Below are 25,402 nucleotides of genomic sequence, written 5' to 3' on the forward strand. Positions count from 1 at the left end.
ATAAAAGGGAATTCCACCACACGTGCCTAGCCTCTGCCCCAGCATTGGCGGTGTCTCCACTCAAGAAAAGATTTAAATTATAAATAAAGCAATATAAAAACAACCCAGTAAATAAGATACAAAAGAAAAAGGAGTAAACACACACACACAACCTTTAAGATACAGGTCCTTTTAAAAGCTTGATTAAAATATAACAAACAGTTAACACTGAAACGCTATAAAACAATGAACAAATGCCAATCAACACGACAGCAACAAAGCAAAAACCAGGCTACAACAAGACAGCAGCAGTGTGTAGGCCTTTAACAAGAGAAAGAAAGTAGTCAGCCAGGGTTCACGCTACTTTAAGCCAAACTGCAGACAGTCAGGATCCTACTTACCACCCTTTTACAGTTACAAAGCTTTAAGCAATTGGCAGGACAAAAGAATGTGATCTGCAATACTTAAAGACAACTTGTGATCTTCGCCACCCTCTACAGGAATGAGTGCAAGTTGCCAGGAAATGGGAGTAGGCTACAGCTGCTTACATTAGGCGTGAATGTTCATGCTGCGTTCACAAACACCATGCATTAACCAAACATCTACCAAATCTAACCCACTATAAAGAAAAACAAGTTTTTTAACCGCTTGTTTCAGGAATTTCTGTGTTTGTCTGGGAAGACTAATTAGAAAGTTTTTAATAGTGGACAACTGATCACATTGGCAATGTTTTGTCTTTTTTGTATTCTGAATGTAAACACGTGGTATGTAATAAATAAAAATAATTAAAAATACAATTAAAATAAAATACAGACAACTGAGAGTAAAGCTAGAATATGACAATATCAAAAGACAAAATAAATAAACTCTCTGTCTGAATGAATACCGCCCTGTTGCACTGACATCCCTCATCATGAAGTGCCTTGAGCGGCTGGTCAAAGGTCACATCTGCTCCTCCCTTCCTGACACACTGGACCCTCTTCAGTTCGGGTGTCGGACAAACAGAGCCACAGAGGATGCCATCGCCCTGACAGTGCACACCGCCCTCCCTATTTTTTAGATTTAGATTTTTTTAGATTGATAAATATAAAAATTTTATTTGTTAAATTTAAGAGTACCGAGATAAATCATATGTATTTCTTAATTTAAAATGGCACCCAAATTGTATTCAAAATTGAGCCACACTTATGGAGGTCCACAATTCTTTTCCTGGTGTTTTAATTCAGCGGTCCCCAACCTTTTTTGGGCCACAGACCGGTTTGTGCACGACAATATTTTCACGGACCGGCCTTTAAGGTGTTGCGGATAAATACAACAAAATAAAACTAGTACCGGTACCTCGCAGGCAGCAGCTTCTCCCCCCTCGCTCACATGTGTAAGTGCTGTGCTCAGTTGCCTAGTGCCTGAGCTCGGATCATACCAAAATTAGGGGGAATTTACGACTGTGCGCTATGTGCTTCGAATAATGTGTGTAGCTTTTGTTTATACAGTTGTCAGTCAGGCATCTAACTATGAAACAAATTGGGCTTCTGAAAAAGAAGCCCAATTTGTTTCCCTTCTGTAGGGGTCTCTGCAGGCATACAGGGCTCTGAGAGGGTACAAGATGACAACAGTCGATCATATTTATTTGTCAAAGCTGAATTCAGGGCAAAGTACGCTAAATTAGCGTTTTTAGCTAACAGCTACAATAAGCATAAAAGTTACTGTACGGCTATCATTTGTTAACATGACGCTTGTTCTTATACATGTAATACATTTATTACCAACCTGAGAGTTTATCCGCTGGTCATTCGACATGATGAATGACTTCTGAAGTCTTAATTCTGTCATGGTCCTGGGGCATTTTGACCCAGCGTTTTGTGTTTCTTTGAAGTTCATTTTTGTGCCTTGTGTTTATTCTGATTTTGTATTAGTTTAGGGTTGAACCTGAAGTTTAGTGTTTTATCAGCACTACCTGTGTCTGTCCTCGGTGCTCTGTTCATGTCCCCGTGTTGTGTTGTAAATCAGTCTGTGTGTTTCCTGCTTTACTTTGAAGGCTCGTGTTCTGGATTTCCTGTTCTATTCTGAAGGTCTGTGTCTGTTGTCATTGTGTTCAGCTTGTATCCTCCAGTCATCATGTGTATTAGGATCAGCTGTTCTCCCCTCCTGTGTGTGATTACCCGATTACCGTGTGTGTATATTTAGTGGGTGTCGGTCTGTGTTTGTTGTTGGCTCGTCTGAGTTCATCTGTGTATCGCTGCGTTGCATGATGCGTCGGTCCCGTCTCTGTCCCGCAGCCCTTTTCATATGCTCTCAGGTTTGTTATTTAGTTTTTCCCAGTTTAGATTTCCGTTAGTATTTCTCATGCTTCGTTGTCTGTTTCTGCCACTGCCACTTGTAAATAAGCGTCACACTCTTTATCAGTCGCTTGCTTGCATTTTGGGTCATTCATCTACAACACGACTGCTGCCCCAGCCGTGACAAATTCAGCTCAAGACGTTGTAGATTCCCGTCAGTAACACTTTCGGTCCGCTAGTAAAACGTAGTTCTACTAATCTGCGCTTGATTACTCTTGAACCGGAACCGGATGTAAGTCCCAAAAAACTTAATTTTGGAACTGAAATTGAATTGTAGAACTGAAACTGAATGGTGAGAAATGAATCTGCAATTATTTGAGAGCTAAATTTTTAAAGGATAAAATACGGTTTCAAAGGAAATGGATTCATTTTCAAACTATAAAATTCAATTTCAATTTAGTGATGATCATTTATAAACCAATAAATTGAATTTCAAATTAGGCAAATTCATATTCAGTTTGTAAAAGCATTTATTCAAGTTACAATTCCGATTCAATCTGAGCAATTCAAATTTAACTTATTCAAATTCAGTTTCTGATGGCACAGATTTCTGCCCATATAATATTCACAACTATTTTCAGTTGCGGATGATAAAGGATTCAGAAAGTTTATTCATGCAGGCCCATATGACAGAGAATATGCATGTTCTTTTTGTTTTCATATTTTAATTTATATTTAATTGTGGTGTTTTGTGTTTCATTTTAAATTTGTTTAAAAGGAAAAAGCTGAAAATTTAAATAGTTAAAAGTTGAACTGTGACTAGTTGGTTTTTGTATTATATGATTTATTTATTACATTTTATGTGGAGTGAATAAATAAAAGTATATTTACGGTGGCCCCTAGAGACGAAGCACGTGCAAACTTCAAAACATGTACGAACTCTGAAGCACGTAAAAACTCCGCCCATAGTGTGTGTGTGTGGGTGTTACAATGGAAACATTAACTCTTGACCTCTTAACTCTGAACTCCTACAGGGGGTATGACACCAATAGAGTGAATTCACAGACTCCGCCCCCAGCACGGCTCCAATCGAAGCTGAAGTGAAGCCGTTTCAGAACATTTTGCTCTACATATTTGAGTTGTTTGCCATGCTTGGTAAGTCATTTTTTTCAAAGATTGTTTCAATTATTATTATGAGCTTTTACTTCTGTGGCTCTTTGGAGTTGAGACAAAGCTGTGTGAAAGGCATTAGCCATGTTGCTCGGTGATAGCATAATATTCTGTTTTAGCTAGCTGAAAGGTATTGTTTGCGGGCAAATACCACAGCCATGAAAAAAGCTTGCATGTGAATTTTCAGTCAAACTTTTGGTCAAATACACCTAAAACAATGTCTAGAATGTGAAATGTTGGTATGATGGTGCTACTTGAAGCCTGAAAACGATCGCCCATAAAAAAAAACAAAAAAAACGAGCAAACAGCAGTAGCAGATGTCCTGACTCGATTCTACATTAGCATAGATCCCTCCAGAGTTTTTGCACACGGTTTAGGTAAAAATTAAAACGGTTGAGGTTTTACATTTAGTTCAGTATTACCTGTTGCCTGTGTCTTTGTCTTTTGGGAAAATACTTTACACAAGTAACGGCTCAAAGAGGATTCCTTTTTTTTTTTTTTTACTGTGCTGCAATTGTTTACTGGATTATTTGTGCCGTTAATTAGTGTCAACTAATTTTTATTCAATCTCCGCACAGGATATGCTTGTGAAGATGGAATATGGGGGAGAGCAGAAGTGCGTTGAAGTTCCACAAAGGGATGAATGAAGGACATGCATATTGTATTGAAGAAATAAGTGATGAGAATGCTGTTATTTGCATTTACCATGTCAGACCTTTTGATAAACAAAATTCTAATGAAAGTGAGAACATGTACACTGTTACATCTTTCAGAAAATGTTTTGAAATTGTGGTGCACAGTTCAGAATAAATGTTTTTCAAAAACCATTGCATCTTTTTAGTAAATGTTTATTTCCAAAATAAATTTCTAGAAGTTCAGAACAGTAAAATTCCCGCTTTTTAGAATGAATTAGAAGATAACTCTTACGTAGTTAAACTAAAATACTCTTTGAGAGTTAATATATAAACTCTTAACACCAAGTGTTAAATTATCAACTCCAGACAGATTTGGTGTTTAACACTAAATCAGAGTTAACGTACCAACTCTCCAAAAAGAGTTAAATTAACACTCTCTGGTGTGGACCCATATAGACACTTTAATAGTGTTGAAATCAAATCCGACAGTGTTAATTTGGACATGCTGGATTTGCGTGTATAAATACACAAACAATACAGATATGTTTTCAATTGTGTAACTTAAGTGATCTAGGTAGCTCGGTTTTGGAAGTTTAGTTAATGCTAGAAATGTGTTTTGGAGTTTGTACGTGCTTTGTCTCTAGGGGCCACTGCCCCTAGCCATAAACCTTAGAACTGAAGAAGCTTCTCGGGTGAGAGGTGAAACGTCTTCAAGCAACTTGAAGTCCAGACGCTTTTCTTTGCAAGCTCCTTTGACTACGATGACCTGAATGACTGAGAACCTTCACAGACACCACACAGACTTTCAGAGTTGCGGAATATTACATATATATACATATACGTGTGTGTGTGTGTGTGTGTGTGTATATATATATATATTAGGGGTGCAACGATACACAAAATTCACGGTTCGGTTCGATATTTTTTCGATACAAAAAAAGTTCATGCCTTTTTAATTTGTCATTTATTAAAATTATAAATATATATTTTAACTCAGTACAGTTTTTAAATTTAACCCTAACCCTTGTGCGTGTTTTTTATTTTGACAGCGAATGCGCACCTGCGGACCACTTATGTGCAGCCCTGGTTATTTAGCTCGTCATATTGCAGCCACAGAAATTCTTTTGTCCATGAAACCATAAAGCTGCACTTTCTTTTTGCCTTATAGTCTGATTTGTCATAACTTCTCCGTTTTGTGGTAAGCTTTTCTTTGGCTGTCACTTCTTCACCCTGACCTGTCTTATTTGGCTCAGCAGAACTGAAATGCTTTTACACGCTCACTCACATAAGCTCAGCGATTCTCTGCACGATCAACCTCTCACATGTTTAAGCTTGCTGCGGGAGATTTCACTTGTCATGTTTGCATAGTAAGCTAACGATTAATAAGACGATGTCAGAGGAATTGGTGCACAAATTATCATCACTCACAGATCAGTGCTGTCGCTCTCTATACACAGTTCGCACGATTGCAAAGTGAAAGCAAAAAAACAAGCGCAAATTCAAACGCGACTTCAATATGTCACATATTGACAGTGGCTCACCGATGCCAATGACATAATTACCCAGCTACATTTCCGAAAGAATGCAAAAGCATTGACATATATTTTTCCTACAATAGCCCGACGGGCAGGGAAGAGATAGATTTTGGTAGCCCGACTGAAAAAATCGCTAGCTCCGGGACGTCGGGCTAGCGATATTGCAAGCCCTGTATCTGATTGAGGAATCACTCATCTTTGGAAAAGAGAGTTTATTACAGAGAAATGTCTCTTTCCAAAATAAAAGCTATACTATCCGCTTCTTCTGGGCTATATTCTCAGCAGCATAAGGAGAATCATGTGCTAACAGCTGTCTAAATGACTCGGCTAAAGTTAGTAGCATGCTTGTTGTTTTTGTCTTTGCACTAGGATGATGTCGGCGTAAATGTGCAGTCATATTCGTTGTGTTCCCACTAGTGCTTTCAGGTTATTCTCGTTGAAATGACCTTAACGCCACAACACGGCAAATCTCCGTTAACGAGCTACCGCCGATCGCCCCGTGCATGGGGCTAGACGGCCAACACGTTAACGAGCTAACTGCGCTAACACACTAGTTCACACCAATGTAATTGAGCATTGCATGGCACATCCAACATACTGTTTTACTTTAGTCCATGACTCGCTTACCTTCAGGGTCATACGTCACATGAAAACCAAAATAATTCCAAACGCCAGATCTGAATGAGGGTGGGGGAGGTCCATGTGTCTTGCAAGGAGAGCTTAACTTCTGTCTCGCTAGCTTGCCCTGCGCTCTTCCTTCTGACTATGCTGTCTGTGTTGAGCGCTCAGTGGATCTGCGCTCGACAGTGCAGCCTAGGCGGAGTAGTCGAACGCAGATTCACTGAGCGCTCAACACAGACAGCATCGTCAGAAGGAAAGTTGATAAAATAAATTACAAATGTTGTATTGTTCGATACATATGCGTACCGAACCGAAAGCACTGTATCGAACGGTTCAATATCGATACGAATATCGTTGCACCCCTAATATATATGTGTGTGTGTGTGTGTGTATGTATGTGTGTGTATGTATGTATGTGTGTGTGTGTGTGTGTGTGTGTGTGTGTGTATGTGTGTATGTGTGTGTGTGTGTATGTGTGTGTGTGTGTATATGTATGTGTGTGTGTGTGTGTATGTGTGTATATATGTGTGTGTGTATATGTGTGTATGTGTGTATATATGTGTGTATATATGTGTGTATGTGTGTGTATATATGTGTATGTGTGTGTATATATGTGTGTGTGTGTGTATATGTGTGTATATATGTGTGTGTGTGTATATATGTGTGTGTGTGTATATATGTGTGTGTGTGTATATATGTGTGTGTGTGTGTGTGTATATATGTGTGTGTGTGTGTGTGTGTGTATATATGTGTGTGTGTGTGTGTATATATGTGTATATATGTGTGTATATATGTGTGTGTGTGTGTGTGTATATATGTGTGTGTGTGTGTATATATGTGTGTGTGTGTGTGTGTATATATGTGTGTGTGTGTGTGTGTGTATATATGTGTGTGTGTGTGTGTGTGTGTATATATGTGTGTGTGTGTGTGTGTGTGTATATATGTGTGTGTGTGTGTGTGTGTGTATGTGTGTGTGTGTGTGTATATATGTGTGTGTGTGTGTGTATATATGTGTGTGTGTGTGTGTATATATGTGTGTGTGTGTGTGTATATATGTGTGTATATATGTGTGTGTGTGTATATATGTGTGTGTGTGTGTGTATATATGTGTGTGTGTGTATATGTGTGTACACACGCACACACGCGCGCAAATGAGGGAGAAAGAGAAACAAGCTCCAGGTGGCAGCATTGCGTCATTTAAAGATTGGATAGAGGAACTGTTCACAGGTATTAAAAAATAAAAAAAAATACAAAAACATGAATTCTGATGAAGTAACCTTGTTCCAGTTTTTTGCAGTTTATGACAGGAATCACAAGATCATCACAGTTTTAGACATTAATATTTACTTATTGTATTCTGCAAATAAAATGTGAATTATATATGACAGATATAAGTGATAAACATTGAAAACTGAATGAGATTGGGAAAAAAAACCTTGACTCATTCTTAACTCGTATATCAGAGGACATAAACATGGACTCCAGAATTAAAACCTTTTCGGTGGGGCACTATGAGGGAGCTCCACAGGTCTGTCTGACATCATGGTGCTCAGGTTAGTGGTTGTTGTGTCTCTTGATCTCCCCCTACTGGCAGTAAAGTGTTTTTGATTAAATGAGAAAGGAAACTGACACTTTTCACAGCCTCTGAAATTAAAGACAGGCTGTCAGGACCTAAAAAAATTGTTCTGGTGCTCATATAGTTGTAATCATGATTGTGACTATTATTTGATACATGTTGCAATATTTACAGATTCTCCTGCATGCATGACATACTTGTTTATCTGCAATGATTATGTTCATGACAACTTACCATTTTTTAACAACTCCCACTCCACTTCCTATCAAAATAATCAGCAAAATCACACCTGCTCCGGTTGAGATAAGAATATTCTGCATGTTGTCTGTTGACAAAGAAACCATGTTAAGTATTTTTGTCATGTAAAAATAGAGAGATCAATTCATCCTAAGTCTTTCTTACCATTAACAGGTAAAGAGAGCAAGATGTTGTCATATCCCAGCATGTTGTTTGCCAGGCACTGCACAAACCTGAAAGACCCAAAGTCTGTCTGCAGAGTCTCAATAGTAACAGAGCCATTTTTCTCTGCTTTGCTGCTTTGCATGACTCTGTCACCAAGAATAAAATAGACCATGCTGGGAGGCTCAGACTCTACGATGCACTCACACTTTACCACGCCGTCCTCGGAGGAGCACTTTGAGGAAGGCTTGATGTCAGGGCCATCTGTGAGAACTAGACATATATTAAGACATAGCCATGCATATATTATATATGTTTGAATGAAATAAAAAAATCTATTTTCTTTTTGGATTTACTCTCGCGTAATTTAACACTTAAACCCCCGCGAGCCATCATTTTAGGGATTCCTACACTGTAAAAACTGTGATTGGGGTTAATTAGAATCTAATAGGAGAGTAATAGTAATTATTACTCAGTAAAAACGTGTATGAGTAGTTTTAATCAAATCTAAGCAAAATTCAACAATTTTGAGATGTTCAGTTATTTAAATTTACACAGTTTTGTTTGGGGTAAATTCAGCAATGGTTTGTTGAGTAGATTTAAAAAAAAATGTTTGAGTACTAAAAAAATTTAAGAAATCTAATAGATTTAACTGATGAAAGCATTTTCATTTTAATCATTGTACACTTCCGCCCATAATCCTTTGTGCCACGTGCAGGACACACGCGCTTCATGAGTGGACGTCTCCATTTTGTCAGAGGTAAGACTACTTAATTTGTTCAAATATAAGACACGGTTTAAACAATAACGTATATCGGTTTTGAGTAAAGGTTTTAAACAGTATGATACGTCGAAATTTTATTAATAATCATCACTGTAATGATAGTATCGTATTTTTACACAAATGGCAGTTAGTGGACTGCTAGCACAAGGTCACTTTCCAAGCCTTCACGACTGTGTTACTGAACAGCTTTAACTAACCACATGTTTTACCGTATTAAAAAATATCAACGGTATATTCCGATGAGTTTTAACGTCTTTCATCCACGTTTAAAAGTTCATGAAAAGGTTTTGCGGTCAGTCGTGAGTGATTTTGTCAGCCACAGTCAGTTTTTCGAACTCCAGTTTCCAATAATGGCGGCCGCTACTAAGTTTTAAAATTACTCTTAGTAATCTTTCTGGGTCACAAAATAAACTTTTAACATATTTTCAGGCGCGAAAGTAGCTGTGTAAACATCAAATATCTGCTCGGTTTATCAAGATATCGCATGTTTGCAAAAGTGCTTCGACGTTTTCGGAGCATCTGCTACCCACCAGCTCGATAGCAAGCCGGGAGCTCGAGGGTCACTGAAGCCACTGAGAACGGCACAACTCCCGGCACATCATTTTCAGATCACCGCGGGGTTTCGCTACTCAGTTTAAACGTAATGTATAAGTCACTTAGACAACCTAAAAATGTTATTGTTTGGTTTTTTTCAGTGTTTTATTTGTTCGTGAGTAAATCGGTTTGGCTGAGATTAAAGTTATTAGATTAGATTAGATAAAATAAAACTTTATTAATCCCCCGGGTGGGTTCCTCCTTGGTTTTTACACAGCTGACTAAACGTCAAAAATGATAATGTTGCTTTCCTTTCAGGTAATGGAAGATCCCTCAACTTAAATTCACCTGATCAGCATGGGATTGAAGTTGCAGGCTATCATAGCCAAGGTATTTTCCACAGACATTTCAGCTTGGAATTTTATTTAAAGAATTTTTTTGTCAAATTTCATTTGCATGGTGCACAGCTCCACTAATTTGTTTGCATGTTTTTGTCAGTGCAAGAGGACGCCAGGACGTCACTGATATAATTAACAACACAATTATGGGTTTCATGTTTTAATTGTATTTTAAATACATGTCTATTCTTAGTAAAAAAAACAAACAAAAAACAAACAAAAAAACACAAGTACAGGTATTGCTGGGTTTTTGTTTTGTCCCAAGAAGGAAAAACCCTTTCTGACGAACATAAACTAAATTAGATAAAAAAACTAAATGACTAAATTAATGTAATTTACTAAAACGACACATTTAAAGATTGAACCTGTCAAGCATGTTGACAATACCTTTGTGTTGACTGTCAGCACCCAGGCATGTGCATTAACATCAGCTAATTATCGCACATAATGCTCCATGTGATGATAATTTGATATTTAACAGTTTTTTTTTAATACTGCCAATTCTCACAGTTTTGTCTTAATAAATGGTCACTTATCTGATGGTAATTTTTGGAATTCTTGCTCATTTTCAGTCACCAAGCAATCCTAGCAATAACATAACCAGAAATCTGGTTATTCAGTGCTTGATGGTGTACCTTGGGGAGTCCATTGATCAACTGATCAAAGAGTACAGTGTAAGTGTTGAAGTAGAAACATTATTCTGTTTTTGTTATTCATATGTGTTTGTCAAGTTTCAAATAATTTGAGGCATTATCATGTTTTATTTGTCATTCAGCTACAGGATGTGTCCAGGAAATATTTCATGTGTGCAACTACAGTCAGAAAACCCATGTGTTTGTTGTTTCAGGATGCTGATGAGGATGGTGTGTCACAAGATCTTTCTGAACAGAGGATGAAAATCTACAAAATCAAGGCTGTTGGATCTGAGGAGGATGACATTGGCATTGTGCTGGAGGGTGTGAGAGTTATGCCTGCTCTGGGCAATTTTCCAAGAGCATGCGCAATGCTGGTTGGATTGACATATGCAGTCGATCTTGCCTATCCCAAAGAGCTAAAATACACCTTGGAAGTATTCCAGAAACTTTTCCTTGAACTGGATTGTGCTAAGCTCTCACCAAAAGTGAACAGCCTCAAGAACAAGTTATTGGCTTAAACGAGGACTCTGAAAGAATGAAAGGGAAGTAAGCTCACTGAAAACCTTTGGTTTGTCTTTGTTAGATGCAGCTATCTTTTCAGTTTTTAAGTTAATTTCATCTTATTCATATCTTACCCAAATGACCTGCAATGTGTCAGGCTGTATTTGTGCTCTTCATTTTAATTTTGTTTTTTATTACCTACAAGTTTCTTAGGAATATTCTGTTTGAAAGGCAGCAAATTGGAGGAATCACTAGTGAAGCTTTTCTTTGTTTATAGTGTATGTTACTATAAAACATTGGTTTAAAACAACTTTAAAATTTAACAGAAGTGCAGTCCTGTAGCTGTAGAAATGTTACTTCCTCTTACATGTGTCTTAGATTTTCTCAGGTTAAACATCCAAATTGGGATAAAAGGTTGATTTACATTATTGATATTCCATGTACATGAGTGAAAAACCTTTGTTCTACAGTTATATTGAGTGATTCAATTTAACAAAAGATTGACAAACTAAAGTTTTTGTTTGTCAATCATAAATAAGTAACAGAGATAAAGGAAACGGTAAAGGATATTCAAATTTCAGGTTCATGTTGATATTACAGTCTAAAGATTAATTTCTTTTTTACAAAACTGGTTTACATTCATGCAGTTTATGTTGCTGTTGCTCTGTACACAAAGCTGTGTGATAAACTGTTTATGACACTAAAACAAATTTACAGCAGAGGAATGTATTTAGGAGATCAGGAGATTGTTGATGAGAATTCAGTGTATACGAGCAGAAAAATGTTATATTATAAATTACTGTGTTTTATTTTCCACAATAAAACAAATTACTGTTTTGATGTTTTCTTTGTGAAATTGATTCATTTTACTCAGAAAATAAGTAAAATTCATTTCCTCTTATTATTCAGTCATTATTTTTAAGGTTTATTTGGAAAATTATTGAATCCAATTTGAGTTTTACTGAAAAAACAAGAAGATTTCATTTCTTTGTAATGGATATTTTAGGAAGTTTTTACTAAACCTTTGCCAGATAGTTAGTAAATTCAAAGTAATTTTTCTCAGAGACTTATTTCATATCAATTATTTTTTTTGGTAAAGTTGGGCAATTTCAACCTTCAGTTTGAGATTTTGACCCTAAATCCAACACATATTTACAGTTTAATTCTATTAATATCTACTTTTGTTTTCTATTTGAATTTAATTAACATTTTCTCTACATTTTACATAAATCTTTTGAAATTAAAATCTACTTAATTATTTCAAGTGTCACTTTGTTGCCATAACTTTTTTAAGTAACCTCTAGTCACAGTTTTTACAGTGTACCTATAAAACCCGGAGAGCAGTCAAATGGTGGAAGTGGAAGCTAAATTGGCTAGTCATTCATATGTATATTAGGCTGTTAAGTAGGAATTCTGGAGGGAGGGGAGTGGGGGTGGGGGAGTGGAGTGTTTCAGTTTGCCATCTTGGGGAGAAATCAACACACATGGGTGTATGTCCTTTGTTGCTGACATTTATTGATAAAAACAGTACAAAAAACCAACCATTTGTACACATATTTACAAATAATTCAACATTGTCAGCAATCACAATCCTGGCACTGCCATGGTACCTGTAGTCTGCATTTACCACATGTGTATCTTTTGCAGTGAACACATCGCACAGTGGCCTGATTTTTCTTGCATTTGTGTTTGACCTGACACGTGGCTCTTTTTCCAGGGCTAGGTGTGGAGGGTTCTGCCCGAAGCAACTGATCTTTTCTTGCCTTCTTCGCAGCTACATGAGAGTGAGCCAACTCTGTTGCAAGCGCCACCAGGAAGTCCACCCGTCTTTCCTTCGTCCCGGTGCATGCTTGATACAGCACATGTGCATTCAGTGCTGCCATGTCAATCATGTTATAAAACACGGCGACTGGCCAGCGCCGTGTTCCTTTGCGGACAGTGTACTCCCGAACCATCTGGTCCATCACATCCACGCCACACTTTGTTTTGTTGTAAAGGGTGACAGTGTTTGGCTTCCTTTTGGTGGTGTTATCAGTCTGAACCACGCTGTGCATGCTGCTAAGAATATAGACTGTCTTCTTCCGTTTGGCCGCATACGCCGTCAGCGTGGCAGCAGAGGTTGAAAACACCTAAGAAATAAGATAAATTGTTATTTTCATAGCCCTTTTACACACAATGAAACACATAAACATAGAACCACAAAAGACCTGCAACATACCTGAGTGGTGAATACATTGCGATCTGTCTGTCTAGTGGATTGAGGAATTTCCCTGCGAATCCTGTTGACTGTGCCGAGGATGGTGGTTTTCCGTCTAAGAAGTTTTTGTGCCAGTGAAAGCGATGTGAAAAAATTGTCCGTGGTAACATTTCTGCCCTTGTCTAGGAATGGTTCCATCAGCCTCATTACTACATTTTCAGAAAGTCTCTCCCCAGTGGGACGACTGGGGTCCTTGCCAAGATATGGGAAGACATTGCAAATGTACTTGGATTTTAGGTCGCAAGCCACCCAAAACTTGATCCCAAACTTGTCAGGTTTACTTGCAATATACTGCAGGAAACAGCACCGAGTCTTTGATGGGAAAAGCTGTTCATCAATGGTGATATGTAGACCAGGGTTGTAGCACGTGATGCAGTTGGTGACAAATGATCCCCACACACTGGAAATTGCAGCAAACTTGTCAGTCTTTGCTCGATCACAGCGGGTGGACTTGTCATCAAAGCTTAGGTGTTGCATGATGTTTTGGAAGCGGTTTCGTGCCATAATTCCAATTATCTGTGGGTTTCCCAGGTTTGCTGACCAGCAGTCATTTACAGATGGAAGCCTGCAAACCCCCCGCAAGATCACAATTGCAATAAATGCCATTAGTTCAGGGAGGTCCATGAACCAATGAACATGCTCCGTTTGCTGTGCATGTTGAATAGTCCATTCTTGAATGCTACGAAGCATGTCAAGAGTGACGAAACACAGGAAGCTCTGAAGGCGACTCGAGATACTTCTCCTGGCCTTAGCCGTTGGCTCTCCATCTGCAGCGTACGCTTCTATTGGGGTGAAAGGGAGACAGGTCCCCACATGTTCTTCACGCCACACTGTGCCATCTTTCGCTGTCTCAGTCCCCAAACAAGGTCTCTTTTTCGGTGGAGAAGCAGTCTCCTCATCTGCAGTGTGAACAAATTCAAATTGTGAGCAAAATGGGAAGGTCAAACAAAATCACAAATGCATGCATAGATACTAATTATAATTCCAGTATCTCCTCCTCTGTATCAGAATAATGTCTGAAATATCTTACTTACTAACTACATCCACTTACTTGAAATGAAAAAGGAAATAACATGAAATGAAACTAACCGGAAGACTGATCAGACAGCTCTGAGTCCGAATCCGGCTGAACTGCTAGGTCTTCTCCATCCGAGTCACAAGGGTCGACTTCCGTCAGGATCATTTCCAAGGCCTGCTGAGTGGTGAGTCTTCTCTGCATTTTCTTTCCTTGGAGAGGAGGTCCGTACACCAGAGGATTCTTCAGGGCGATGAATTTTCTTTCCTTGGAGAGGAGGTCCGTACACCAGAGGATTCTTCAGGGCGATGAATTTTCTTTCCTTGAATTTGTTCACACTGCAGATGAGGAGACTGCTTCTCCACCGAAAAAGAGACCTTGTTTGGGGACTGAGACAGCGAAAGATGGCACAGTGTGGCGTGAAGAACATGTGGGGACCTGTCTCCCTTTCACCCCAATAGAAGCGTACGCTGCAGATGGAGAGCCAACGGCTAAGGCCAGGAGAAGTATCTCGAGTCGCCTTCAGAGCTTCCTGTGTTTCGTCACTCTTGACATGCTTCGTAGCATTCAAGAATGGACTATTCAACATGCACAGCAAACGGAGCATGTTCATTGGTTCATGGACCTCCCTGAACTAATGGCATTTATTGCAATTGTGATCTTGCGGGGGGTTTGCAGGCTTCCATCTGTAAATGACTGCTGGTCAGCAAACCTGGGAAACCCACAGATAATTGGAATTATGGCACGAAACCGCTTCCAAAACATCATGCAACACCTAAGCTTTGATGACAAGTCCACCCGCTGTGATCGAGCAAAGACTGACAAGTTTGCTGCAATTTCCAGTGTGTGGGGATCATTTGTCACCAACTGCATCACGTGCTACAACCCTGGTCTACATATCACCATTGATGAACAGCTTTTCCCATCAAAGACTCGGTGCTGTTTCCTGCAGTATATTGCAAGTAAACCTGACAAGTTTGGGATCAAGTTTTGGGTGGCTTGCGACCTAAAATCCAAGTACATTTGCAATGTCTTCCCATATCTTGGCAAGGACCCCAGTCGTCCCACTGGGGAGAGACTTTCTGAAAATGTAGTAATGAGGCTGATGGAACCATTCCTAGACAAGGGCAGAAATGTTACCACGGACAATTTTTTCACATCGCTTTCACTGGCACAAAAACTTCTTAGACGGAAAACCACCATCCTCGGCACAGTCAACAGGATTCGCAGGGAAATTCCTCAATCCACTAGACAGACAGATCGCAATGTATTCACCACTCAGGTATGTTGCAGGTCTTTTGTGGTTCTATGTTTATGTGTTTCATTGTGTGTAAAAGGGCTATGAAAATAACAATTTATCTTATTTCTTAGGTGTTTTCAACCTCTGCTGCCACGCTGACGGCGTATGCGGCCAAACGGAAGAAGACAGTCTATATTCTTAGCAGCATGCACAGCGTGGTTCAGACTGATAACACCACCAAAAGGAAGCCAAACACTGTCACCCTTTACAACAAAACAAAGTGTGGCGTGGATGTGATGGACCAGATGGTTCGGGAGTACACTGTCCGCAAAGGAACACGGCGCTGGCCAGTCGCCGTGTTTTATAACATGATTGACATGGCAGCACTGAATGCACATGTGCTGTATCAAGCATGCACCGGGACGAAGGAAAGACGGGTGGACTTCCTGGTGGCGCTTGCAACAGAGTTGGCTCACTCTCATGTAGCTGCGAAGAAGGCAAGAAAAGATCAGTTGCTTCGGGCAGAACCCTCCACACCTAGCCCTGGAAAAAGAGCCACGTGTCAGGTCAAACACAAATGGAAGAAAAATCAGGCCACTGTGCGATGTGTTCACTGCAAAAGATACACATGTGGTAAATGCAGACTACAGGTACCATGGCAGTGCCAGGATTGTGAGTGATTGCTGACAATGTTGAATTATTTGTAAATATGTGTACAAATGGTTGGTTTTTTGTACTGTTTTTATCAATAAATGTCAGCAACAAAGGACATACACCCATGTGTGTTGATTTCTCCCCAAAATGGCAAACTGAAACACTCCACTCCCCCACCCCCACTCCCCTCCCTCCAGAATTCCTACTTAACAGCCTAATATACATATGAATGACTAGCCAATTTAGCTTCCACTTCCACCATTTGACTGCTCTCCGGGTTTTATAGGTAGAAAGGTAGAAGCCTGGGGATGCTAGTGGTAACACATAACATGAGCTGCACAGGGCATGTCTGGTGACAGCTGACAGTTTAACTGTGCCACTCATAGCTGCTGACAGGGTTAGCATCACTGAAGCACTTCAGGCATACAGTTTTTTAGTGTGTGTGTATATATATAAAAAAAAAACAACCCAAAAAACCCCTGTAAAACTGACAACTTTAATTAATAATTAATAATTAAGAAATATAGTATGTAAGAAGGCAATGTTTCACAACTTTCCCTTTCAATACAAAAAAAAACAAAAAAACTCCAGTGAACTTCATTTACTGGCAGCATGAATAAAGTTTTCAGGTGAGTAGTGTGAGGGCTGTCATACTCAGTCATGGTGAGAGGCAACTGTGTCTACTGTGACCATACAACAAATTGTAACTTTCTTTATTTGTGCTCCCTTCCCCTATTTTGTTCTATTTTATCATGTTTTAATCCAGATTTTTAATGTTTTTTTCTTTTTTTTAAAAATTTGATTGTAAATAACGTTTTCGTTTAAATGTCTTGATGCATGCTCAATCATCAAGGTAAGTGAATCTCCAAAAGTTGATTCTGTTCATCTGGACGTAGCGTTTTGTGGGAGAAACGTTTCGTCACTCATTCAAGTGACTTCTTCAGTCTCAGCTGACTGCAGGTAAGATTGGGAAATCTTATAAGATTGGGGCATTGCGTCCCGATGAGCAGAATCAACTTTTGGAGATTTTAGTTTAAAAAGGCTTGATACTAGCTACAGCGGTTAATACCCTGGTAAATCTGCAGTATACTTACATCTTACTTGAAGTATCTTAGATGTTTCCAGGTGCAGCCCTCGATGGTATGTTATGTTGCATTTTAAAGGCTTGTTGTGATCAGAGTGGTTTGGGCGAAAGGTCAGAGTAGATGTTGAATTCCACTGGCCTTCATGAAGCTGCTGTGTTTGATCATGCTGCTCTCCAGAGTGACTCCAGATGAAAGAAGGTGGATATGTGGGGCAGGAGTGAAACACAGAGCAGGATGCAGACACATTCTCACCCTCCTTTACCTCTTGCACAGAGAAAACAGGTTGACCTGTGTTAACAAAAAAGACTGTGGTCATAAACCAGAACTCCATCATGGCAGTAAGTTTATACTGTAATGGAAATACAAATGTACTTAAACAGTACAGCTGCTGATTTTATGTTTTATGCAACTTTAAATTTTGGTCAAGTTAATAAACTGTTCACAGTAAAGGGTTTTGAGTGTGATTTCAAGCTTAAAGATGAATGAAATAAGAAATAAACTAGGTGATAATTACTTTCAATATCTGACTGACAAAGAAGAAGAAGATGAGCAGTTTTACAATAAACAATTTATAAAGAACAAAGCGAATTGATAGTTGATAACATGGTTGGAGTATAATGATAACTTCTATTGCCATTGATTTTGATTGATTATCATAATTTGATGAGTTGCACAAATACATTTTTACATCTAAGGTTTGAATGAGTAGTTCAACAACTAATGCAAGTCTGCAAAAATTAATGTAAAATGTTCCAGAGCACTGCAACCTGACCCTACAATATTTACTTCATATTTATATTCAAATGAGTATAAAAGACTTAGATCAGGCCTGTTTCACTAAAACTAAAATGCTCAGGAATGCTGAATGTCAAACGTCCAACATGATGGTAAAAATACTGGAAATAAAAAGAGAACTATTAGAGCTAGAACACAAGACTTTACTGGTAACCATATTTATTTTACTTACTGACTGAAATAGAGACTTTGTTATTTTTGTAGGAGTACTGGTCATAGCCTTTAATTTCAATCCGGAAATATAAAGGCCCCACATCACTTTGTTGAAGATCATCAATCATCAGAGAACAGTTCTTCTTGCTGAGGTCTCCCAGCAGCTTTGTCCTATTCCGAAACTGACCCGAAGTTTGAGACTTATCCGAATGACAGATGACTTGATTATTCTTATTATACCAAATGCCTGTAAAGCTTGTGGTACTGATTTGTGGATCTGGGTAGTTATAAGAGCAGGGGATCACCACACATGCGCCAAGAAGACCTTTCACTGAGGATGGCACAGTGGCGCTCCAAGATGAAGCTTCTGTTGGGGTAACTGTAATAAAGTGCAGAGTAAAATGCAATGAAATAAAGCACAGGAATAAGACAAAGAATGAAAGAAGGACAGCAGCATGGAATAATACAGACCAGATCATCTAACACTTGTCATAATTTGTCTGTACAAAAACACAAAGGCCTATAAAAGAAGTGAGAATTAAAAATTACAGCTAAATATATGAACTATCCATACCTTTAAAGCAAATGCACATGAAGAACAAACACAAAGACCACCGCAATGCCATCTTTCACCTTGTTGTCACTCAAGTAAATACAGACAAGTTTTGTTTGTCGTCACACTTCATGTGTGAGGTGATTGCGACGTTTCAATTCTATTTTTAAGATCCACTGAATTGAAATGCATGCCATAGCCCTGAGTCTGAGGACTCAGTGGTTTTTTTTCATTGTTATTATCCATGTTTTCGATTTTATTCCGATTAAGGTCTTCTAGTTCTGAGGCCATTTGCTATCTTAGTGCGTCTAGTTTTTCTTCCCCTTGTCTCATTATGTCCTATTAATCCCAGCTGTGTCTCCCTCCTGTTTCTCATTCCCTGATTGCCCCTTTGTGTTTATGAGCCCTGTGTTTTCTCCTGCTTGTTGCTGGTTCGTCTGTGTTATTTCCCTGTGTCATCCTGTGTAGTTTCCCTGCACCTCCATTTCAGGTTTCAAGGCTGTTTTTGGTTAGTTTTCCCCAGTTTAGGTTATCCTTAGGTTTTATTTCATACCTGCTACGTTCCTGTTTGTTTCACCTACCATATTAATAAAGCTCACTCGCATCAGAAGCTGCCTTCAACTTGGGTCCTTTATTAAAACTCATACAGCTTGCCCAGCTAGCCGTGATGCTTCTCGGATGAAAGGTGAAACATCTTTAAGAAATTTAGTCCAGTCTCTTTTCTTTGCAAGCTCTTAGATAGCCCTCTGAAGCCACTTTATCAAACACAAACTGTCACTTCTTTCCCTCATATGCTGTAAGGTTGAGAAAATAGTCATGTTAATCATAATTTCATTTTTTTCTATGATAACCTAATAGCGTTATAGTACCATATCACCCCATTAGAACACTTCACTCTCACACTGCAGGCCTACTTGTTGTTCCTAGTAGTAAAGTAGAATGGGAGGCAGAGCCTTCAGTTTTCAGGGCCCTCTTCTGTGGAACCAGCTTCCAGTTTGGATTCGGGAGACAGACACTATCTCTACTTTCAAGATTAGGCTTAAAACTTTGCTTTTTGCTAAAGCATATAGTTAGGGCTGGACCAGGTGACCCTGAATTCCCCCGTAGTTATGCTGCAGTAGTTTTAGGCTTCTAGGGATTCCCATTATCCATTGAGGATTTCTTCATCAGTCACCTTTCTCACTCATAATGTTTTGAATCATACTTGTTATTGATATATGGATCTGTTCCACAGCATATCTTTTATCCTGTCTTCCTCCTGTCAGCCCAACCTGACGCAGCAGGTGGCCACCCCTCCCTATAATCAGTTTCACTGTTTCTTTGAGACTGACATCACAACTTGATCATTACATGCCTTTCTTGTTGCCTTTTGCTTCTTTATTTAGTTTCTCATTATATTATGTATTAATATATTTAGATTTTCACTTTTTGGTCAATTTCTTTCTTTCCGTTTTTAAAATAAATCTTATTTGTTTTCCATTAAATTGATTCTTTTTTGTAGTTTCTACCATACTGAGTTATTGTCTTTACTGCAAGCTGACCTCTATGTGTCCCTTGTATAAAGTCATTCCTTTTGTGTTTTGCAAGAAAGGTCAACCTAGTTCACAGGTGTCGAACTCCAGGCCTCGAGGGCCGGTGTCCCGCAGGTTTTAGATGTGTCCTTGATCCAACACAGCTGATTTAAACGGCTAAATTACCTCCTCAACATGTCTTGCAGTTCTCCAGAGGCCTGGTAATGAACTCAGGTGTAATGACCAGGGTCAGATCTAAAACCTGCAGGACACCGGCCCTCGAGGCCTGGAGTTCGACACCCCTGACCTAGTTTAAATATTTCTCTGGTTACTGGAATTGTCATGTTACATTAAAAGAAAACCAGCCTATAACCACCAGTGCTATATGTAGAATATTTACCATAATACAAATGGGTTTATTTTTAACATTCATCAGAAGGGTTACACTTGACAGTCATGCATCACTTCACAGCTCTGTTTTGCAATGCAACACGTTAACCACAGTGCAGCATCCCACCTCAAGCTTGGTGCTTTAGCTAATTACCATAAGCTTTGCTAGAATAAATAGATGAATAAATAGACTGTGGATAGATAAAGATGATATGCTAATGTTTGCCTTTGCTGACTTATATTTGGGGATTTGCTGTTTTTAGCAGTAAAAACTATTACACTCACCACAGGCCAGTATGGACAGATGTGCACTTGATTCTCTGTTATGACCCAGGTCATGATGCTGTATGTTTGTGGTCCTCACACCCAAGGGTGACATTGTTCATTCTCTGTGTTGTTTGTGCTTGTGTAAGTTCCACGTGAAGGTTGTTTGAATTGTGTGGTTAGCCACAATGGGGTTTCATTTAGATAAGTTTGCCAGGAATCCAACATAGCAGTTAAATAAGTGTTGAAAGATAGATTTGAGGCTCATTGAAAACCTTTCTAATGTGCAAACACCATTGGCTGTGAGGAAAGAACAGCTGCGGCAGCTTGTAACTGGTTGAGAGGGTTCTGCTGGCAGATGTGGCAGTTGCAAATGGGGCAGGCAAAGCTGATGTGGAGCCTCTAGCTCCTTCCACGGGTCCTCCTGTAAACACTTCTCCTTTAGCTCCTCCCAGTTCTATGATGGGGACGTCAGCTGAGGAGCTCCAGCTAATGCTCTGCATTATGGAAGTGGAGTTGAGAAACTGGGAGCTGGAGGTGGAAGGAATGCATCTATGGGTGAAAGCTTTAGAGCTGCAACGCCACCATAGTAGCTCCATCCAGTCACCGCTCAAACTGCAAGCTCCCCCTATCTCCCCATAATTGCTTTGATTTGCGCATTAAATTGTTGCTACCCTTTAGAGAAACTGAGGTGGATTCATACTTTGCTGTGTTTGCTAAAGCTTTGAAATGGCAAAAGGAAGTTTGGGCCTTGCTGCTGCAGTGTAGGCTTGTGAGTAAAGTTCAGGAGGAGTGTGCTAGCCTCTCAGTGGACCAAAGCTTAGACCATGATGTGGTTAGGGCTACAGTATTGTGTGCTTGTCAATTGGTGCCTGAAGCATACAGACAGAAATTCCGAAACTATGGGGAAAGGGACAACCAAGTGTGTGTAGTTTATGTGTGAGAAAGGGTGCTTTTTGATAAAGAGTGTCAGGCTAGCAAAGTCAAAGATTTTGCACAGCTGAGGGAACTAGTGCTTTTGGAGGATTTTAATAAATGTTTGCCGGAGCATGTGGTGATTTATTTAAATGAACAAAAAGTTGAGTCTCTTGCAAATGCTGCAGTCTTGACAGATGAATTTGCCCTGACTCACAAGAGTGTTTATTCATCTCTGACACGTCAGGACCCTATTGCGCCCTGAAGAAGGGCGCTGCTCTTGCGGCGACCAGCAGGTTGTCTCTGTCTGTCAGTGTCAGTGTTTTAACTTATTTTATTTCATTCTTTTATTCCTTTATTTTATTTTTTTTGCCTGAGGAAAAAATAACTTAAGGGTGGCCTGGGCAGGCATGAAACACATGACTGGTCACTGTTACAATGACTGTAATAAGATAAGTCTCCCTGGTTTTAGTTCAGACTCTCAGTTAGCCAATGAGCTGAATAGCTTTTATTTGAGATTTAATGATAATTATAATCCAAGGAATACACTTGATTTCTTAATAGAGAGCACCAGAGGCCCCCCAGCTTTGTTCTTTGATGAAAGAAGGGTGGGAAATCTTTTTAAAATGAGTAAGACTAATAAAAGTCCAGGTCCTGATAATATATGTGGCCAGGTGCTTAGAACATGCGCTGAGCAATTATGCAGTATTTTTTATTACATCTTTCTTTTATCTCTTCAGCAACAGAAGGTTCCAGAGGTATGGAAAAAATCTATTATTTCTCCACAAAACCTACATCATTAAATGCTTTTAGGCCTGTCGCTCTAACATCCTTAGTAATGAAGTCCTTTGAAAAACTTGTCAGGAAGGAGATCCTGCAGCAAGTAGAGAAGCTTATAGATCCACTACAATTTGCATACAGGCCTTGTAGAGGTGTTGATGATGCAGTGGTCACTCCGTTGAACTTCCTTTATCGCCATCTTGATGGCGCCAAAGCTCATGCTCGGCTCTTATTTATTGATTTTTCTTCAGCTTTTAATACTATCCAGCCACATCTTTTAGTTGATAAGCTTCTTAACCAGTTTAAACTTGATTTTAATCTCGTTGGTTGCAGTGCTTTAAGTGGCCCAAAAGAGGTGCCGGTACTCTATTTTTTTTCCGCCTCCCCTGAGGTAACAACAACTATATTGAATGGGTTTTATATACAACAGTCAACAGACAACCTTATACAAAATAATAAATCATTTTATTAGTTTGTGGATTTGCTTGAGCTAGAAAGAGCTACTGAACATAAATAAAATGTGCAAAAAGGTATTGAAATTTTTTTTTAACAAAATGTACATAAAATAAATTATAAACTAATTTGTATTTTGCTCTCTCTTGAGTCCCTGCTGGTATCAGCAGCAGCACTTGTAAAGTGTACCTGCAGAGCTTGGTAGTTCTCCCATACATGCTTTCACTGTTCTCTCACTTGAAGCAACCCAACGCACTGATAAAACACGGCCTATCACAAGGAGACGTTGTCCAACATTGTGAGCACTCTCGGTTAACTCCCTTTGGTTTTTTGGTGATGCATGGTAGAGGGAGTAAAGCTGATCTAAGAATATTTTAAAGTGGTTGATTCCTCCTACCTCCTTCAAAACATCACAAACTGCCAGTTCCAGTCTGTGATTGGAACAATGCCAGACAAACAGGTAAGGGAATTTGGAACAAAGCTGCACAGCAACTCCTGTCTGTGAAGGTTCTCACAAACTTAACAATGTGGTGTATGCTGTACAGTGCAGCGAGGAATGCTCAGACCTCTACATTGGAGAGACCAAACAGCCACTTCACAAGCGCATGGCACAACACAGAAGAGCCACCTCCACAGGACAAGACTCAGCAGTCCATCTGCATCTTAAGGATAAAGGACACTCTTTCGAGGATGCCAATGTTCACATTTTGGACAGAGAGGACAGATGGTTTGAAAGAGGAGTGAAAGAAGCCATCTATGTCCACTGTGAGCGACCATCTTTGAACAGAGGCGGGGGTTTACGACACCAACTCTCTTCCATCTATAATCCAGTTTTGAGATCCCTTCCCAGACGCCTTAACGTCCACTCACATCCTGGGCCATCTGACCTCAGGAATTCGCATGATAAGGTGGGGCCAGGTTTCACAATGAACACACCCGAAACTCTGGCTGATTGGGACCCACACCCAGTCTCACACCTTGGCTCAGGCGATTAGAGGATCATCAGGGGGTCCTTTTGTCCCTCTGTGGGGGGTTTCTCCCACTAGGTTTATATCTGGGACTCTCCACCATTTGACCTTAGAACTGAAGAAGCTTCTCGGATGAGAGGTGAAACGTCTTCAAGCAACTTAAAGAAGTCCAGACGCTTTTCTTTGCAACCTCCTTTGGCAGCAACTCCTGCTTTCCTCCCAAGCATCACTGAGGCTCCATCACAAGCAAATGCCAACAAATGTTCCTGTAGGTAGTGAGGGTCAAAGCCATTATTATGAAGACATCCTAACAGTGCTTCAGTGATGTCCTTTGCTGTGGTCCCCTGCAGCTCAATCAGTTCAAAAAATATTGTGTCTGGATTTTCACTGGAAATAGCTGACCGCAGGCACACGACAAGCACAGACTTTCCACTTATTGTAGTGGATTCATCAATGAGCACACACAATTTTCTTTCATTCATCACTATGTCATTGACTACCTTCTTTTTCATTTCAGCTGCAATGTGATCCAGTATATTTGCACATGAGTTATTAGAGTGCAAAACTCTGCCCATCTTGACACCATTTAAGACTTGCAACTGGACATCTATTGGCATGTCTGTAAAGGGACGCCCATGCTTGCCAATCTTATAAGCTGTTCTAAACACATTGCAAGTTGAAGCGTAGTCAGCCTTTCTCATATCTTCAATGTGTTTTTGCATTGTATTTTGTGTTGCCTTCTCTTTTATTTCAACTGCTTTCTTGTGATAAATTGAGTCTCTGTGCTCTTTTATTTTCTTTCGTAGTGAGTTTTGTTGTGCAGCCTTGTCCCTTCCAAAAGACGAGATTAAGCACCCACTCCACTCCTGCGACACTCTCTGCCCTTGCTGCATGTCCACGCGAGCACAAACTTGACTACACACACTACAACCCAACTTTTGATTTCTGCTGATCAGCCACTTGTAATTTGTGGAGAAATACCGGACTTGTGCTTGGGACCAACATTCTGGCCACTCATGCTCGCTAACGCGACTGTTGTCATCGGTAGAAATGGTGTCATTCTCGTCCTCGTCGTCGCAAAAAGTGCCGTCGTCCGCGGCTGCGGCACTAGTGCAGCTTTCATTAGCTTGCGTGTGACCTGCAGCGATATCATTCTGGCTTGGTGGGGGGTCAGCCAGCGAGTCCTCTGATTCTGACCATGTTCTTTTACTACTCAGAGTCTGAAGCCAGGAGAGCATATTAAGTGTTCATTGTTTTTGTATTTTAGCCGAGCAGCTGTTTGCGCGTTTTACACACCCTCTCCGGACCACGTTGAGTTGTTGACAT

The 25,402-nt window shown here is 39.7% G+C and overlaps 1 protein-coding gene and 1 pseudogene across 1 annotated transcript; both read right to left on the bottom strand.

Annotated features, from left to right (window-relative positions):
* Window positions 1-7,703: 7,703 nt before the first annotated feature.
* On the bottom strand, window positions 7,704-18,868 carry LOC146622315 (myelin-associated glycoprotein-like). Its single transcript, XM_085366801.1, has 6 exons — window positions 18,817-18,868; window positions 18,262-18,621; window positions 17,304-17,600; window positions 8,195-8,455; window positions 8,027-8,117; window positions 7,704-7,803 (listed from the first exon to the last, which is right to left on the bottom strand). Exons 1-6 carry the CDS (start codon window positions 18,866-18,868, stop codon window positions 7,704-7,706), a joined length of 1,161 nt encoding a protein of 386 aa, XP_085222927.1.
* Window positions 18,869-19,569: 701 nt separating this feature from the next.
* LOC146622316 (E3 SUMO-protein ligase KIAA1586-like) overlaps window positions 19,570-25,402 on the bottom strand; it is a 6,348-nt pseudogene continuing 515 nt past the window's right edge.

This window comes from Diplotaxodon limnothrissa, linkage group LG11, assembly GCF_057381915.1.
Source record: "Diplotaxodon limnothrissa isolate DT_005_m linkage group LG11, D_limnothrissa_male_GT1.1, whole genome shotgun sequence".
Lineage (NCBI taxonomy): Eukaryota > Metazoa > Chordata > Actinopteri > Cichliformes > Cichlidae > Diplotaxodon > Diplotaxodon limnothrissa.